The sequence below is a fragment of the Electrona antarctica genome (assembly GCF_951216825.1).
Source record: "Electrona antarctica genome assembly, chromosome: 7".
Classification (NCBI taxonomy): domain Eukaryota; kingdom Metazoa; phylum Chordata; class Actinopteri; order Myctophiformes; family Myctophidae; genus Electrona; species Electrona antarctica.
Window position 1 is genome coordinate 35,248,337 of NC_136812.1, and position 19,296 is coordinate 35,267,632.

The following is a 19,296-nucleotide window of genomic DNA, read 5'->3' on the forward strand; positions in this document are numbered from 1 at the left end:
ACCCGTGTACCTGTGGCCACGTACGGGTGAGCATGGTTGCTATGGTTAGTGTGTGACGTCACTGCACCACTCAGTTCACACGGGTGTGATTTTTTATCTATAATATTAAAAAAATATATATAAGTTCCAATATCAATGTCCAAAACACAATTAAATCATCAATTGCAATTTTTGGAATGACAATAAATGGTAAACTAAAACATACAAGCCGAGCAGCCCTTCTCAGCGATACTGAATCACTGCATGTTGTTGGCTTTTTTACTGTACGGTGGCAAGGCAACACCTGAGGCTGGGTCAACTGAATCACTGCATGTTGTTGGCTTTTTTACTGTATGGTGGCAAGGCAACACCTGAGGCTGGGTCACGCCACATGGGTGCTGCACCCATTGTCAACGTGGAATGTGATCTAGTGAATGTGTCCAGTGTACAGTACCTGGGTGTTGTCCGTGTGGTTTAAAAAGGTATCTTGTTTAAAAGATGAGAGCATACCATGACGTGTTAAACAATCCTTTTGGATTGGCACTAGTAGCAGTTCACATCATCATGCTTTCAATATCAATTCCTCACATCGTATAATGCTGGAATGCAGCACCATACGATGGAAATGGTTCAGGAATAGTTCCCACACACACCTGTACCTGTAACCTATGGATTCTGTCCGTCTTTATTTTTGTATTTGTCGTAGTTGTTTTTTGTTTGTTTGATTGATTGGCTGACTGACTCATTAAGAGGTCCAGTCTGTGAGCTTATATGGCACAATTGTGGTCCTCTTAGACAAGATGTGTAGCGTGAAATGGAACAGTTATATTAATAATAGCTTTTAAATTAATGCAGTCATTGTTACTTGGCTTGAATTGTGTCATATTGACACGGTACACATAATGAAAACAGATTATGAAGAGACAACACACACACACACACACACCCACACACACACAACTCACTGTTCGTGGAAGTCCAGCATTGGAGGTTCAAATCGTATAGGTCGACAGTTCCCACGGTGCGGGGACACACTGCAGGCAAGCGGAAGACATGATAGGAGCAACAGCAGGTTAAACAGAATAGTATCCATGTGTGTGAAAGTCCCCCAAAAATGGATACAAACGCTCAAAATGTGATGTCAAGCAGAATGACCCGTAGCTACTAGTTCCTCTGATGGATTAATGCTATGGACATGGAGCACTGCTCCCATCGGTGGAAGGCAGCTTCCACGTGGAAAACCTCGATAAAACTCCATAGATTCAAGAGGGATGGAGAGGGAATTCGGGGAGAAGACGCCTCTCTCCTCGTCAGACTCGGACTAGAAAAGGGTCCTAAAAGGTTAGAGTTTCTCCATCACATGTAGGCAAGCCAAAACAATGCTGAGGTTTCACAGGTGTGAGCTCAGGGCTTAAGCGATGGGTTACAGCTCACCAAACCTGCTTGACAACAGGTGTATCCTAACAATAGGATAGGCCCCTCCTCACAGGGAAGTGAATGGATCATCTTTGGGGCAAAGCTAAAAGCTGAGGTGATCATAACGCAAAACTCTGTATGTAGCGTCATCTTAAACCTCCCGCAAAAGAAAATACATTTTAGAGTGACGTAGGATAATGGGACAAGCCAAATTCAAGTCATGTGATGATTTAGGTTGGTAGTTAGTCAACTGTGATGTGTTGATTTGACTCAGCACTCACAGGATTAAATGCAATTGTGAAAGAGTCCCTCTATTAACTAGTAGGCTATTGTAAATTAAATCTTGTTAAAAATTAAATATTCTTCCCACATTACTGGCTAAATGAGTACCCAAGCTGATGTACTGGCAGCCAAGGGAAATCCCCTAATTATTAATTACAAACACCACATAGAATCTACCAGGTAGTGTGTAGAGACAATACAGTGTCAATGACAATAGCACACTCCTCTGAGAGAGCTCTACTAGCTGGAGCTGGGGTGGATTTCATCTCCTGGGGGCTGATAATAATCCACACAGAGACCCTCCCATGCATGACAGCTTCACAATGACTGCCAACACCCCACAGTCGTGGGTGCCCAGCTGCCAGCAGTCTCTATGCTGACCAAGTAATTAGTCATTCATTTTTATCTGGTTCATCTTATCGTTTACAGTCTGTCCGCAACTCTCTGAAAAATCTACTGCCGAAGCCAATTCTCGAAGCTTCATCTTATTTATGTATTTATTTATTTCACTTTTTACTACTTGGCAGGCATCCCTATTTTGGGCAAATGTACATAATTGACATAAATCATAATATTTATAATATTATTGCAGACCTACTAGCTCACAACGTGTTGTGAGTTAGTAGATCAGCAGTTGTCACAATGTGTCCGACTCCTACAACAAAGTATATACGATTAATTAAGCGTTTAATTGACAGTTTCAGTGGAGAGAGAGAGAAGAAATGCATAGAGACAGTAAGGGAATGACAGCGAAATAGCGAATGGTCTGGCCACCTGCAAAGCCAACCAGAGATTCGCTAATCAGGGCAATATGTGCATGTAGTGTGGTATGCGCACACCCTAAACATTTGACTATGAGGTTGGCTCCACCAGGAAGCTCGGGACCGGGTGTATTTGGACAAGAAAGTATGTGTGTGTGTGTGGGGGGGGGGGGGGGGGGGGGGGACTGTCCAGTGCGTAACAGGAGCAGAAGGTCATGGGAGGTTCAGCCTTTTGGCCTCAGACCTGCATGTCTGCGTGGTCTATCCAGTGTCAGGCTGACCTTCAGCTGGGAACGGAATATCGCACAATATTCCACGACGGGGGGAGCCTGTCAGCACACGAAGAAGGGAGACCACGTACTGACATAGCAGACAAACCCAGCCGGCAGCTGTGACCTGCGCTCGAGGCTACTGTAGGCAAAGTTTTAAATGTTCTACCTCCTCAGGAAGTGCTTAGTGTGCTGAATGAAACCTACACAAAAACTGAGAGAATAACGACAAAGAAGAAGCTCATGATTAGACATAAGGGGACGTTTCACTTCTTCAAGGAAAGAGAAAGAGCGCTCAACCACTGAGAGAGGAACACTGCCAACTTCCAGTATACACTCAATAACCTCCCCCCCCCCCCTCCCCACCATGACTACTAGGCACGTTTGGCAAAAGTTGCTCATCGGTTACAGAAAGGGAAGCTGTTTTTTTTAGAGAAGCTCTGAAAGCGACACAGAAAGAAGCAGCAAGGAGGCCTCCGCCCTGGGCTGCGTTGTGAATGTGTAAGATAACCCCCGTGTACTGTACGTACAAAATGGGCAGGGACGTTCTGCACTGTCCTACAAACAATAGGCAGTGAGAATAGTTTATCTGCACGCCGTGTGCAAGTCCTCCTGACACAGAAAGACGCTCATACTGTAAAATAAATAAATAAGTGGACAAGACATGCAAGTCTATAGGATGTCCCTGTTGTGAATTGTTCTAGCAAACCGCAAAACTGATTTCTAGTCTTTCTGGCAATCTGGAAAAGATTGACGCTAAAGTAATTCTCCCCCCCCTTGGGCTTTGGCATGCAAAAGAAAAGAAAGCAACAGCTCAGTTCAGCCAATCACAGGAAGACACTTGGGCTGTTTCAAGGTTTTATTGGTTAAGAAAATATGAGTGGGAGGCATCATGAAGGGTGCTGTAAAATGCTCCTCCCTTCACAGCTATAGGTGGCCTTCTGAAGGAATCACTGTAAAATAGCCTGAGTTATACTATTATGTGGGTGTCGCGCACTGAAAAATAGCCAATCTACAAGCTCACAACACGTTGCGAGCTTTCAGATCATCTAGTATTTTCTGTGTGCGACACCTGCCTGCAACTATTGCTAGTACTGAATGAATGAATGAATTCATTACTCCTTAAGGCTCTGCCTGCAGACCCAGAGGACTGTGGAACCATGAACAAAGCTCATATGCTCATCAACAAAGAAACCCAGATATTTATAGGACTTTACATTTTTCCCCAAAAATAAAACTGATATTTACTAATTTGAGTTAGAGGGCGTCTGAAGTGTAAGTACTAGTATTCAACTGTGAGGAAATAATGTTTCTCTACTCTGTGATGGATGGAGGCGGGGAGAGTATCACATTGATCAAGTTGTCCAATAATGTTCAAGATGGAAGATGTGTCTGTTTCGAGACTTGAGTTTAACATGATTTAATCGATCTTCATCCCGAGTAAGGTATGACTAACCCAGGGACAGAAGGGTAGACAAGGCCTCAACTTCACACGCTTCACATCTTTTTGAAGCAAGCAAAGAGGAAAAAAAAGGAGAAAAACCCACAGCTACTAGGATTGCCTACTGTACTCTCTCAGTCAGCAATACAAACCCAAGTAATGTAAAGGGATGATACAGTACATACAGCCGCAAGACAACCATTTCAAGGCCAAGGCCAGACACAGTTATGTAATCCAATTAAACTCCAATCTTTATAATCACATCGATATGACAAGTGGAATGGACGCCTGCCTTCATGCCTGTTTTGATTCATGCAACTTGGCTTATGTAAAAGCTGCCAGGCTAAACCTGCATGTACACTTGCATGTAACCAAATAGGCGTCACTCCCATCTAATCTTTGTTTGTCGTTCTTGTTGCTAGCGTCTGAATGTCTCATGATCACATCTCATTTCATAATGGCATTAACACAAATGTTTTACAAATAGTTTCATGTTCAACTCTGGAGGCAAAATAAACACTTACCTTTTTTGATGATATAAACTGAAATCAATGTCAGACTCTGCCTGTAAACAGAAATGTAGGGACAAACTGTAACAAACAAGCTATACATATCTGACAATCATTTCTCACATCCAAAATCACTACATATACATTACAAACGTTGCCCAGGTGTGTATAGGAGAGTTCAATTAGCCATGTTCTAATTTATACACAAAGCCTTCGCCTTTATTTTATATTTTTTTTATGGAGGGACAGACAGTAGGCTGACAGGAAATGGGGAGAGAGATGGGGGGAAGACATGCAGTAAAGGCCGTCGGGATCGGGAGTCGAACCTGCGGCACACTGCCAGACTGGATTACCAGCCAAGGTGCCTGGACCACTGAGCCATGGCCCAGGCCCACAAAAGGTAAATTTAGGTAGGAAAATTGAAAAGAATTCAGTGTGTGCCTGCTTATAAATTAATGACTTTACCTATTCATGTTTGCTTTAGTGACAGATTGAGAATGGCAATGAAAAGGAGGAAAACATTTATGAAAAGAATGTAAAACTTGTTTCTCACCTGTAAGAGGCTTCCTTCACCAAAATGTAGAACTTCTAGAATGGTGTCTGACTGAATAAATGCTGTGAAAATAAGAGAGAAAATACAAATTGATATAGACGCAATATTCATCTTGTCATTATTATTATGCTGCTCATACATTGAAGTGATTTTTAGGTAGAGGGAAAAAATAAAGCTAGGAGGACTACTGAAGAGAAAACCCCACGTTTTGCTAAAGGGAGACTGTTTTTGTGATCACCATGAAGGCAAAAATAAACAATACACGTAGATAAAGCTAAAGTGAATACAAGGAGAGCAGAATGTTTGCATGTCACTGAATGAGATACTGTACACAAGACTCATTTCCATAGCAAATCCTCTCTCACAACAATGTTTCAGTAAGTCAGAGTGCGATGCAATCTGTCATCATCATGTACGATTATGCATACAGGGAGGGACCGAACATAATTTCCCCATACTTTCCTGTAGGGCTGGGCAATATATTTACATTATATTGATATCATCATATGAGAGAGATACACACACAGTATCGTCTAGGCCTAGGGTTTTGGATATCATAATATTGTGATAAGACAATAAAGACATATGTATGTATCCTATCGTGATGTTTTGTGAGCTTGTAGAATAAGACAAAAAAATGACATTATCATCACAAATTCACAATATCGATATCGAGGTATTTGGTCAAAAATAATTATTTTGTCCACATCACCCAGCACTACTTTCCTGGTGTTCCAAAAAATGTTCACGGCTGCACAAATCTCTATGTCATTTCCATACATCTTCAGACCTGTACAAACCCTCTCAACAGCTGCAGGCAAGTATTGCACACACTGTTATCTAACCACGCTGATTTTCACAAGTTGACGGTGACACATTTTTGAACAATTTGTACTAAAAATCTGCTCATCCCTATTATGAGCTTGTAGATCTGATATTCGTTGGCAATGAAGTACAGTAATATGGCGTAAGAAGTGGTTAATGCCTGCCATCCTTTCCATTGAAGTAAGCGATTCATATTTCATAGTAGAACGGGTGGAGATGCAGTAGAATATGATAGTATGTTGCAACTTTGTGAGCAAACACATGCCATGAATGTTCAGAGTAGCTCAGAAGGGAAGGAAAAAGGCTCAGTGTCTTTCTCTAGATCTACAGACAACTATTACTGAAATTAAGCCTTGAACTTGAAGTCAACATGAAATAATTACCGAAATAATATTACTGTGAAAGTGAAATTGCGGACCAGCAGAAGCATAAAGACTCAAACTCATTAGCGCCTCAGGGTTCTTCCCAATTAGTCTAGCAGTATGGTAAACAAACAATTACAAAATCATTTCGATTCGATTTGAAGAGTATTTCAAGAGACATATATATAGGGATGTTTTTTTTCTTAAAGTGTGGCAGAGTAATTGATTAGTATGTCCACAATGGAAATACTTAATGGCTTATTCATTATTATTCAATCGATTTCACTAACTGTGATAACATGCATAATTAATCTATGGCACACCATGCTACATTTTCCCAGTGCCAAGCCTACGGGTGCTTTCACTGCTTTCAGGGACAAAACTCCATGTTTAAATGTACCTGGGCGTGTAATGAACTGACCTATGCTTAGAAGGAAGGGAATAAGAAAGTAATGCGAGTTAAAGAATCATGGAGGGGGACAAAAAAACTGTTTTAACAAGACGAGGATACTTGTGTGGAAAGAGACTAGACTAACCAACACAGCAGCAAGCTGAGTTCAACTCAATTTCCCCTTTGACCTTTCAGTTTAATTCTGATACTGTGCAGTAGGTATAATACTGTACCATCATAGTATGTTTCACCTAGGTCACCCTGCCTGACCTGGGCTAAGCAGTGACGAAGACTGAAGGGCTCTGGTGACAGTTTTGTCCAGTCATTACTTCTGACTGAGCGGTTTGTGACAGGTGTGTGTAGGCTAATATAGAGCTGACTAATAGGTGTCTATGAGAGTACAGGTCAGGAAGGGCTACAAGAACGTTTAATGAACGTGAGATGTTTGCACTTGCAGTTGGCCAGAAAGTAGATCCACCACCACGCTGCCTTGTTGTGACAGGTCTGCGTTACCCAAGTGTCCCTTTCATTTAGTTTCAGTGACTTTACAAAATAAGCCGCCGGGGTCACTAAAGGCAAGATCTCAGATCTGGCACAGCTGCTGTTGAAACCCAAACACCCCATAAAGGTCTCTCAGGATTAACAATACCAACACCAACAACAATCTGGTGACAAGACTGACAACTCTCTGAGAGCTACGTGTTAAAGTGACACATCTGACACATATTGTATCTGATCTGTTAAAAGGGATGATGTGAGAGGGTGGCTCAACCCCATGTCAATCCATTTAGCTACACTATAAAAAACGTAGTGTAACCAAATGTCAACATGTCATGTACGGTAAAATCCAAAAGTACAAAACAAATGGTCAATGGAAAGTAGCACTGATGATGATATCATTTATTGTGGATTAGATCCTTAGATTTCAATCAGCCACATTTACATTAATCCAACAGCCAGTGAACAGCAAGTAAACCACCACCTCCTTCCAATGTGACAGCCCTGCAGGAAATACAATAAAGTTAATCTATAAACCACACCTGTCAGCTCCCTTCCAACACATCAGATAGTGTTACTGCTGGTTGGCTGTGGTCTGCTGTGGCTAACTAGCAGCCTCACCTCTCAGATAGATACTCTAAAACACCAGCTAACGTTAGCCTGCGCAGCCAAATGCTGCTTTACATGACAACCTTCAGGATCTGTTAGCAACTCAGATATATTCCAATTTCATATGCGGTTCTGCACCATTCACAGGAGCCAGTTAATTCCAGCGGCCAGCCCAGCACATACATAAGTTGCCGTTAAGCTACCAATAGAAGTGGACTGGAGAGGGTTAGCAAGGTATTAGCTATATAGCACCAAAGGCTAGCAGTGGATGATAAAGTGAGAGTGTAAATAAACACTGCAGGCTCCATAACATTAACCTACTACCTTGACGTTGCCCTGTCTCCTGTGGTACGGGGTTAACCAGCGCCAGAACCCACCTTGTTTGTTCGCCTGCGACGCGTGGATGAAAGCAATAAATACTATCCTCAGGATCCCCATGTAAGAGGATGTTTTTGTCCTTGTTGTTGACGGCTGTTGGAGGCTGCTCTTGTGGGCTCGACCCGCCATGCTGCAGCTCCTGGGTAGATCACAGTAATATTGGAGCAGCGGGTCTATCGCGTACAGCATGCCAATAATAAAACACCTCTGCTGACTCTGTCAATCATAACCTAGTGGGACACACACAGTGGAAGTGAGCTAGTAGAGGAGGAGGACGTTTGGCCTGGCTGCTGGCTGGCTCAGGGCTGGCTACCTTCTGCTTTTTTTCGCTCCGTCTTCTTCGGTTACAGTTTTGTTGTTGGCGCATGATAGTGCGTATAATACCATAGATATACTGCCATCTGCTGATGCGGAGGGGCAGGACATGAACAGTTATTACAGACTGTACACAGAGCACACTACACACAGTTGTTCTCAAACCGGAAGGGAACCCATATTATATATTATAAGTATTATTATAACTGTGTGCACATTCTGGTTTCATTTTTTGTACACTCTCAGATCACCTTCCATTGGAAGCCCTCAAGTAACCCAGAGGTAGGGTTGCCACCTTTGAGATCTTGAAATAAGGGACACTCTTTACGCCTGCCACGGCCTTGCGGGGCAGGCGTGTGCGGCAAGGCCGGCAATAGGTTGAAGCAATAAGTTGAAGCAATAGGTTGAAGCAATAAGTTGAAGCAATAGGTTGAAGCAATAGGTTGAAGCAATAAGTTGAAGCAATAAGTTGAAGCAATAGGTTGAAGCAATAGGTTGAAGCAATAAGTTGAAGCAATAGGTTGAAGCAATAAGTTGAAGCAATACGTTGAAGTTTCCCTTCAACTTATTGTTAATGCTATCCACAACTTTTGAAGTAGAATTTTGTTTTCCAAATGAGCATAACAACATAAAGAGTTCTGATTGTGAATCCGAGTGGTTCTTTAAATGGGCACAATATTTAATTATATTGATTTATATTTATATTAGACTTTAAAACTCAACATTATTAAACAATCAACTATAATAGTCTACTGAAATAGCAGGCTAACCTATCCCCACATCAGCAGCCAAGATGTGGGCTATTGGGCAGGTATTAGAAATACTACTGACATGACATCTTGTAAAAACACGGATAAATAAGATGATAAATAATATAAGGTCCCATACCGAATCGATCTCAGGAGATGTTTGTCAAATGTCAAATGGATTTCGCCCTTACTGGATGTTTGGGTCATGAAGAACTGAAAATGAACTGAACATGAAGAACACGAAAAGATGAAATTACCTACCTAGGTTCCATCATGGAGTCAAATCTTTCCGGTGATAAAATGGCCACCAACGTAATCAAAAAAGTCAACCAAAGAACAAGATTCCTATACAGGATCTCCTCACTGGTCAACAAAAACACCTTGAAGACCCTAACAGGAGCCCTCGTACAAGGTTTCCTCGACTATGCATGCACCTCCTGGACGGTACCACAGCACCTCAAAGGCCCTTAAAACAAGGTTCCAGACTTCCCAAAACAAACTGGTCAGGCTACTACTTGGCCTCACTCCCCGAACCCACCTGGCTGGAATGGCTACAGGACTCTATACTAGGAGCCTGCGGACCCCCATTAGAAAATATATGCCAGCAACCCCCATAAGAGAGGATTTTTACGCAGTGATTCTCAACCCATTTAATTTCAAGTACCAGTTTGACATGCATTAGTCTACGGACCCCCATTTAATGGCATTTCTATCTCTGGGCCCCCAATTCATATTGTAAAATCAATGTTAATTTAACTCTGAGGGTCCATTTGGTTCCATTTGTACACTCTCAGAGTTACAGACCCATAAGGGTCCATTTGGTTCCAAACTATCATTTAGCTGGGGACCCCCTGGAACTCCCTCAAATACCCCTGGGGGTCCCCGGACCCCACTTTGGGAACCACTGGTTTAGGCTACTTTAGGTACTGTGTGCCTCCTGCTAGAACAATTGTGCTGACTTTAATATTTCCTGTGTTTTGTTTTGTTCATTATTGTTAAATTCAGTGTTGACGTGTAGAGGCTATTTAGGAAAATAAGGAACAAACTGTGTTCCTTATTGGTTCAATAAGGGACGCATCATGTAATTCTCCAATAAGGGATGATTCTGTATTTTAAGGGACGGGTGGCAACCCTACCCAGAGGATCCCTGGACTGGACCTAGCATGGCCCATAGCTCTTGCAACGCATTAGAGCTATGGTAAGAGCTACACATAGACCCCACTTTGAGAACCACTGTGGTAGGTATAGGCTACAGCAGTGCTTCTGGTTTGATTAGGCCACAGAAATTGACCCTTACAAGTTACAAGTCCATTTGGTTCCATTTAAACCGATGGAGAAACGCTGCTAGAAATCCGAAGAACATGCTCGGTGTGTGGGGACCTTAAGGGTCCATTTGGTTCCTAACTATCAATGATTAAGCAGGGGACTCCCCCTGGAAACTGGAAGCACTGATATGCCACATATATTTGGACGAGATTACATAACGTTCCATTCATTTGAGTAAATCTCATATACCATATAGGTTGTGCTTTTTAACACACAGTCTAAATGTGAGGTAATTACTTGGTAATTACTATGGGCCCCTTTATGTAATGCTTCATGAGATTTCATATTAGGCCTACACCAAATTATTTACAGTTTCATCATTGACTCATAACAACAGATAGAGGTGACCAGATAATAGCCTACTTCTACGTTGGGCATAATGAGCTTAGATGGTTTGTGTCTAAATCTCAGAATGAATAGAATGTAATGGCATTAAGGGATACATTCTGCAAATACATAAAACAGATTCCCATCCCATTCCTTACAACAAATACAGCCTGTCTATATTGCATTGTAGCCTATATTGCATTGTAGTTTCTAGCCATTTCAGCATTATTTTTGAGGGGCGCTTAGCCCCTCCTATACAGCTTTGTAGTTGTGTTTGAGCACGGAATGTGATAATTTGATTGGCTGATGTATGATGATGTAGGCTATGATGATAAGAGCAGCCCTCACTTCACACAAGTGTGATTTTCTATTTTGAAAAATGTTATGCTGTTGCGTCAGTGTAATGCACCAACCTCACTGAGACCCCTCGACAAATTCCTTGGATGTGCAAACAAATATACCTATAGAAAAAAGTGACAGAAATAATCCACTGTGCTTCTGTTAAGATATAGGGGCCTAATGCTCCTCGCAATGCTTGACTGCATTGAAATAAAGTAAATTCATGTAAACAAATATATAGTCTCTTGACTTTTTTTACAGCAATGGCCACAAAATGTCATGTTGTCAATCTGTTTGTCTTTATGTCTGTCAGCCTGTCTGACTGTATTTCTGCCTTCAATCAAACATGTTTGTCTGTGTCTCCCAATCAGTTTAATGGTTTCTTTGTATTTGTTTCCAATTGTCCTGCTACTTCTTTTACTCATACAAGAAGGAGCTACATAATAATTATCTATAATCAAACATGTCATCAATGTTTACATTCCGACAGGATAGTAGCACTGTATGGGTGGTTGCAACTGCAAGTGCCTTGGATTTTCATCTCTTTGCATAATATGCAGATGAGCAGAGTAATGATATTATAATTAATGTTTTTAAATATCTGGTTGTTATTCAGTAATGCTGCTTCTAAGAAAAAGTAATTTCCTCTCCAGAAGATATGACACAATTAAGGCATCAGTAATCGGTTCTGTGTCCTGTGAAAAGGTATTACTGTAAGTGTGAATGCTGCAATTCACTTCACCTCCTGTAGAGGGCAGATATGTCATAATAAAAGCTATACAACTGATGGAAAGAGAAAGAGAAATTGAGGATGTATGTCTGATTTTGTTTACTTCACAGAAGATGTTTAATGTTGTCTAGCCTATATTGTACATTTGTAATATATAGATGATTGGCCTAATGTTTATAAATCAGGTTCTTTCTCCAATATGCAACTCTCCTTATCTCTGTCTTACACACAACCACATCCACATTATGCATTACGTGCACGCACACACACACGCTCACACTCACACACACGTACGCGCACACGCACACGCACACACACACACACACACACACACACACACACACACACACACACACACACACACATACACACACACCCATCCATCTTCAACCGCTTATCTGTAGTCGGGTCGCGGGGGCAACAACTCCACCAGAGAGCTCCAGATTTCCCTCTCCAGAGCAACATTAGTAACTTCCTGATGGGGGATCCGATTCCAAAGGCGTTCCAAGGCCAGTGACTCCATGTAATCCCTCCAACTGCTCCTTGGTCTGTCCCGGGGTCTCCTCCCAGTGGGACGTGCATCGAGGACCTTAATGATATTGACGGAACAAATGATCCATCTTGTTGCTACTCTGCTTGTCTAGTGTAATACCCTGTTTTGTTTTGTTTTGTGTTGTTTTGTAACCGTTTGTTTTGTCAAGGGGTATACCAAATAAAGAATTTCAATCAATCCTCCCTAGGGAGAAGCTCGAGTGGCATTCTGACCAGATGGCCGAACCACCTAAGCTGGCTTCTTTCCAGGCAAGTCCAGAGTCTCCGAGTCCAGAGTCTCTCTCACGTGCACTGGTGTAGAGTCCATTGGGCCACGCGGGCCGTGGCCCAGCCAGTTTAGAGCTGGCCCAGTCTAACTTCGAAGAGAGGGGGTGAAAAAACAAGAAAAGATAGCTTACTTTGGCAGCCCTTGTGCATGCACATTTCTGTTTAGTATAGCAAACCACAGCATGCAAGCCGCCTTTGTTTTAAATGGTCCCCCAAACCGTTCACACTTCACACCTATCGGCCGGGGATGCGCTGCATGGGGCAATATGCATTGCAAAGGCAGATGAAGGCTGGCTACGCGAGGCTAGTACACATCCATTCTTATATTTGTTGTTGATGATATATAGGCTGTACATAATATTCATTCATATATTAAAAAATATATATATTTTTTTTTCCACTGGTGACAGATGTATAGCAAAAGGCGTATATTCACTGTACGTTTATATTCATTCAGAGGGGAGATCAAAGTAGCTGCACACTCATAGCTTCAGTGCCAATATCTTAAAGTTTATGAATTGGACGAGAGAGAATAAAACGTTTTGGCAGGCATGCGCTCATCTTGAGGAAGGCAGCATGCCTGTCGAGCTACGAGTGTGTGGCTACTTTGATCTCTCAGTCTTGCACCTGCGACCGGCTCCTCTGCACTCATTCAGAGGCCCAGTGCAGATATATAGGGCCCTATCAGCCTGCAACTCTTATGTTTTATGTCTCTTCTTACCTGTACATCTCCTGTGTTTCATTCTTACTATAGCTGTTGATGCCCCAATTTCATTCTGGGGATCAATAAAGGCTTGTCTTATCTTATCTTAAATACCCCTTTAATCTGTGCTGTGGTTAAACTCATTTTGTTCATGTTAGGGCTGTTGAGACTTCTTGTACCATACTAGACAGACATTATGATTTGTCCTTGAGGTTGTCATAGAAACCCTGTCTGTGAGTATAAGACAGCAGACGCGTTCTCACACTAAACCATGTCACCAAATGACAGGGTATAGAAGAAATCCTACCGTGCCTCTGATGAGCACAACCAACCTCATCAAGTCAAGTGGACTCACGGCTCTGCCAGAAGCCACTTGATATGAAATTGGCTGCATTCCATGTGCACATGTGTATGGCATGAATTATTCATGTATTTTTTGTTCAGCTTCTTATTTTTAAGTTATCTTGATTTAGTTTAATTTGTGTGCACACATTACATTTTGTTCCCTTGGTTTGTTGAATTCATCCCATTGTTATGTTCATTTCGCGTCTCTCCATTTCTGTGCACAATATATATTTTCTTCCACTCTCCACTGCTCTCTTCACCCTTGGTAGTCATTTCTCCTGGTCACTCTCCGGAATCAGGCACACCATGCACAAAATGATGCTAAATAGCATTAAAACTAGTTTATAATATTAGGGGAACCTCTTCTGTATAGTGCCTATCTTAGCACCTTTGTCAAATCGTGGCTATATAGGGCTCCATCTTGCGCCACCCTTATCCCTTATCCCTAAACTTATTTGTCATTTTAAAATAGTTCAACTAGCCGATCTACATCAAGATGTTGTGAGCTTGTAGATCGGCTATTTGAACTAAATGGCAAATACGTTTAAGGATAAGGGTTAAGGGGTGGCGCAAGATATAGCCCTTACAGTACTACCCTATACTCTATAGATTATAGAACCATTAGATGTGCCTAAACTAAGATGAAGAACCAGTAGAGAACTAGAAAAAGTGCCCTTCCGGGAACAGGTCTCCACCAGGAGGATAGGAGTGTGTGTGATGTTTGGCAAAATGTTTAGGAGGATGTTTTTTTGTATTTGTTTTTGCAACAATTTTCTTCATTTTGTTGAGGAAATGCAGAGCCAGATCACTCATAGCATCTCTGAGGATATAATTCTGGATGAGCAGGACATGTGCAGCATTTTGTACAAAACGGGCCACTCCTGAAAACTTTGGAAGGCAATCTTAGCCAATCAGTGTACAATCTGAGAAATCCAACAGACTCGTCTTGATCACATGACTACAGAGATCATGTGTACCGATTGCCATTTCTTCATACGCCTTTGATGGCAATTGGATGATTTGAGGCATTTTGTTCCAAAAATGTGTTTTGCAAAAATCAACCTGTTGGTGGCGCTATAACAGGCCAATGTGAAAAGGGTGGGATATATTCCTCAGCCTAGTAAGAAAATGTGTGAAAGATTTCACGTAAATTGCATGCTGCGTTCATGATTTGAGGCTATTGTTCAAAACGGGGCAATCTTGCAAACTGTGAAAGCCAATTATAGCCAATTAGGATGGAATATGAAATATCAGACAGATCCGACTTGAGCACATGACCATAGAGATACTGTGTAACGATTTGTGAGATTTTTGGACAGAATCTGGAGGAGTAATATCAAAAAATGTGTTTTACAAAAGTCGGCCTCCTGGTGGCGCTATAAAAGGCAGATGCGGAAAATGCAGGTCAAAGGTTTGTCCTTGGCCTCTAGGGAGTGTGCATGCAACGTTTCACGCAGATCGGTGCAGTTTTAGGTAAAAAATGTGAAAAGCTGCCTCATGGTGGCGCTATAACAGGCCGTTCTGGAAAATGTGGGGCAGAGGTTCATCGTTGGCATCCAGGGAGTGTGTGTGCAAAGTTTGGCATCGACCGGGTTAACGGTGCCGGAGATTCGCTGTACACAGACGGACGGAAGGAAGGACGGACACATACACACGGACGGAGTGCAAAACATACTCTCTCCCCATGCCTTCCATGCCTTCGGCCTGGTGGAGACAATTAACCTCTAAAAAGAACCATGCAGTGATGTGGTTGGCCTGGGTATTGCATGTGTACTCTATGGAGGATGTCCTGGTGGTAAAGTAATCGGCTGGAGCATGGAGGTCTGACGATGCCTGACCAGGGGCCACACTCATTTAGAGGCCCTGCCACCAAACAAGCTAAAATATCTAAATTGAATATAGGCTACTTGCAGACACACACAAGGGGGTGGCTAGCTTAGCTGTACTTGAGCAGGCTTTCTTTAGAGTGAGTGGATATGCAGCATGTGGTCCCCTTGCTTTAGAGTTGGTATACACACACAGCATACTGTATTTGGTTGTGGTCCCCTTGCTTTAGAGTTGGTATATACACACACAGCATACTGTATTTGGTTGTGGTCCCCTTGCTTTAGAGTTGGTATACACACACAGCATACTGTATTTGGTTGTGGTCCCCTTGCTTTAGAGTTGGTATATACACACACAGCATACTGTATTTGGTTGTGGTCCCCTTGCTTTAGAGTTGGTATACACACACAGCATACTGTATTTGGTTGTGGTCCCCTTGCTTTAGAGTTGGTATACACACACAGCATACTGTATTTGGTTGTGGTCCCCTTGCTTTAGAGTTGGTATACACACACAGCATACTGTATTTGGTTGTGGTCCCCTTGAAGGTGGCCAAATAAGGATGCAGGAGGGATGGACAGTGAGAGCAGGGCTGGAGTGAAATTAAATGTACATGATGCACATGAATGATCAAAACAACGGCACAAATTAATCTAAATGAGGTCATGATGGACAAATTGGTATGAGGGAAGTATCTTGTGTGCAACCAAATAAAATAACTTACAAAAGGTATGTTTGTAAATACATCAAAGATGCAAATATAATCCATTTCTAATGGATGAAGCCTTGGCCTGGAGGAGAGGTCATCAAGTGGTCTCCAACCTTCTTAGAGTGTTTCAGCCCTCAACCACTACACTCTCAAGTTGGTGGGTCAGCAGTGATTGGCCAAGTCACTGCCCCTCTCCTCCAGGCTTCCAGCTATAGACAAGTCCACGGCAGGGCGCCCCGGGCGCAGCCATCACCGCGAGAGAGGGCCACACCTGGCCAACAGGGAACGTAGAAGCCTGCCGGCCAGGTGCAGCAAACCAGTGCTGACCACACCCCAGCGACCACCGCGCCCAGGGCACCCCCCCGCAGACCTGCTCACTGTCCTTTTCTCTCATGCCAGAACTAACAGGAAGCTCTCTCTGCCTTGTGTGTTCTTGGGTGATAGCACTGAGAGGTCTCTATATGATTATGGTTTGCTTCCTGCCTAGTGTCCTCCTACGTCTCACCAGACTGTTCGTCTGTGCGGTGTGCATGTGTCCGTCCTTGTCCACACTTGGCCTTACTCTGGTGTATTTGAGTCAAGGAAGCCATCTCTGCGTCTGTGTCACTGTCGTTGTTGTTGAATCTGTCCTATCGAGTCTCTCTTCCTCCCCTCCTCTCTGGAGACTCTGGGGGTATTGCTCATGTGTACGTTCTGTATAGCTTGCTTGGTGCCCTCTTGCGAGTGCTGCAAAAGTGGTTGCTAACCCTTGTTGCCCTGACAGTCTTTCCTAGTGTGTGTACGAATTACACTAAAATGAGGAAAACAAAATTACATTGTGTGCAGAAAATACAATTTGGTGGGTTCCGAAAATTGTGGTCACAATACTGTAATGGCCGTGGAGGACTGGGTTATTACGAGGAAGCACCAACACAAGCAGTAGGTAGTACCAAACCAGAATACTTAATTTGGGAATACTAGGGAAGGTCATAATGAATCACTGATAGGCCCACATGACCAAAGGCAGGTGTTTGCCAAGTACTAACCAGTCACTCTGTGGATCTGAAGTTGTCCTCGTCTTCTTCAATCCCAGTCCTTGGCTCAAAGACTTGGGCCTTGAAGTTCCAGTCCTGGTTGCTGGGGGCCTCCCCTGTGATCCCGATTCCGAGACTTGTGTCTGCAGTTTGTTGCCTCAAACCGTTGACAAGAGATCTTTTCATTAGTATGATGACACTGTAATTAATTCCCCATGCAGGAGGGATTATAATGTTTTCTACATACCTATACCTGCTGTAACTTGAGGTGGTAGTTCATCACTGTACTGGGATACAGGAATTGATTGACTTACAAATAGAGTGAAGCTGTGACAAAGCAGAGACTATATGTGTCATGATGAAACAGGTGCTTTATATTGCAATAATTACCATGTGCCTTCTGGCTGCCATGTAAAGAGGCTTTCAAAAGATCTCAATGCACCTGGATACCATAGACATAATGGGGTTGGGGAAAGAGGGGTTGTGATTGTGATTGCACAGTGGCTCACTAATTTGTTTTGCCATGGCAACATTCAATTTTAACCTACAACTGCAGCTGGATAACAATGAGATATTTAGGGAAATATGACCATTTGTAGGAAGTATACTCAAATCAGTAGTAATTATGGAGCCTGTCCCAGAGTGCCTGGATGGATGGATGGATGGATGGATGGATGGATGGATGGATTTTATTTTGTCATTGAACACACAACGAAATTAACCTGTTTGCATCAATCCAATGCAGTACAAAAAGCAATCATAGTAGCACCTAGTAAGGTGCCAGAGTGTTGCTTGCAGGCCATTGTTTCTCAAAGTGGGGTAAGAGAGGATTACATTTTACATTTTAACAAAGAAAATCTTGTATGGGATCCATGTCACAAACTATTATCACATAGGGGACAATGGCAAGGGGGTCCGTGACATGGAATGGTTTGAGAACCCTCCAGTGTTATAGCAACCCCTATAGGAGAAAGGGTTGCACTTTCCATGCTTAAACGTAAATGGTAAATGGTAAATGGTGCATTTATATAGCGCCTTTATCCAAGGCGCTTTACATAGATTGTGCATTACATTCACCCATTCACACACATTCATACACCGATTGCGGCGGAAGCCATGCAAGGTACCATCCAGCACATCGGGAGCAATTTGGGGTTCAGTGTCTTGCCCAAGGACACTTCGACATGTAGACAGGAGGAGCCGGGATTCAAACCACCGACCCATGGATCATTGGACGACCTGCTCTACCTCCTGAGCCACAGCCGCCCACGTAAACCCACTCACTAGAGACAATCTTTATGTCTATTCCAGTCCTATTCTTATTTATGGCTCCCAATGACAATCTTCTTTTGCTTCAGCTATTTCCGTCGAAGAGATTTGGGGCTATTCTTGTGCCACCCCTTATCCCTTATCCCTAAACTAATTTGCAATTTTTTACTATTTAAAAAAACCTTTTAAAATAGTACAAATAGCCGATCTACAAGCTCACAATGTCTCAATGTAGATCGGCTAGTTGAACTATTTTAAAAGGTTTTTTAAAATAGTAAAAAATGGCAAATTAGTTTAGGTATAAGGGATAAGGGTGGCGTAAGATGGAGCCCCAGGGGGGGCCCAGGATTGACCCTAGGTGGACCCCGGTCATAAAAGTACATGAGATTTAGCCGTGTTTAAAATGAAATCTCAATTGGTTGATCAAATAAAATATAATAAAATAGGTTAGAGCTTGTTGATCCCTATGCAGAAATTCAAGTGTTCAGTCATCAAGGCTCCATAGTAACCACTGATATTCAGGCACCATTTCATAGCATACATAAATAGCAC

At 42.6% G+C, this 19,296-nt stretch overlaps 1 protein-coding gene across 2 annotated transcripts in view; it reads right to left on the reverse strand.

The window, feature by feature from the left end:
• The window catches only part of tmem131 (transmembrane protein 131), a 38,068-nt gene extending 29,454 nt beyond the window's left edge, over positions 1–8,614 (reverse strand). The window contains exons 1-5 of one of the 2 annotated variants that reach the window (XM_079506179.1): positions 8,520–8,614; positions 8,273–8,412; positions 5,211–5,272; positions 4,673–4,713; positions 945–1,013 (exon numbers count right to left, since the gene is read on the reverse strand). In XM_079506179.1, coding sequence (XP_079362305.1) covers positions 945–1,013; positions 4,673–4,713; positions 5,211–5,272; positions 8,273–8,402 — 302 coding nt within the window. In that variant the 5' untranslated portion in view covers positions 8,403–8,412; positions 8,520–8,614. Of the gene's footprint in view, positions 1–944; positions 1,014–4,672; positions 4,714–5,210; positions 5,273–8,272 lie in introns of both variants that reach the window. The other variant, XM_079506178.1, reaches the window with a different exon arrangement.
• Positions 8,615–19,296: the final 10,682 nt, after the last annotated feature.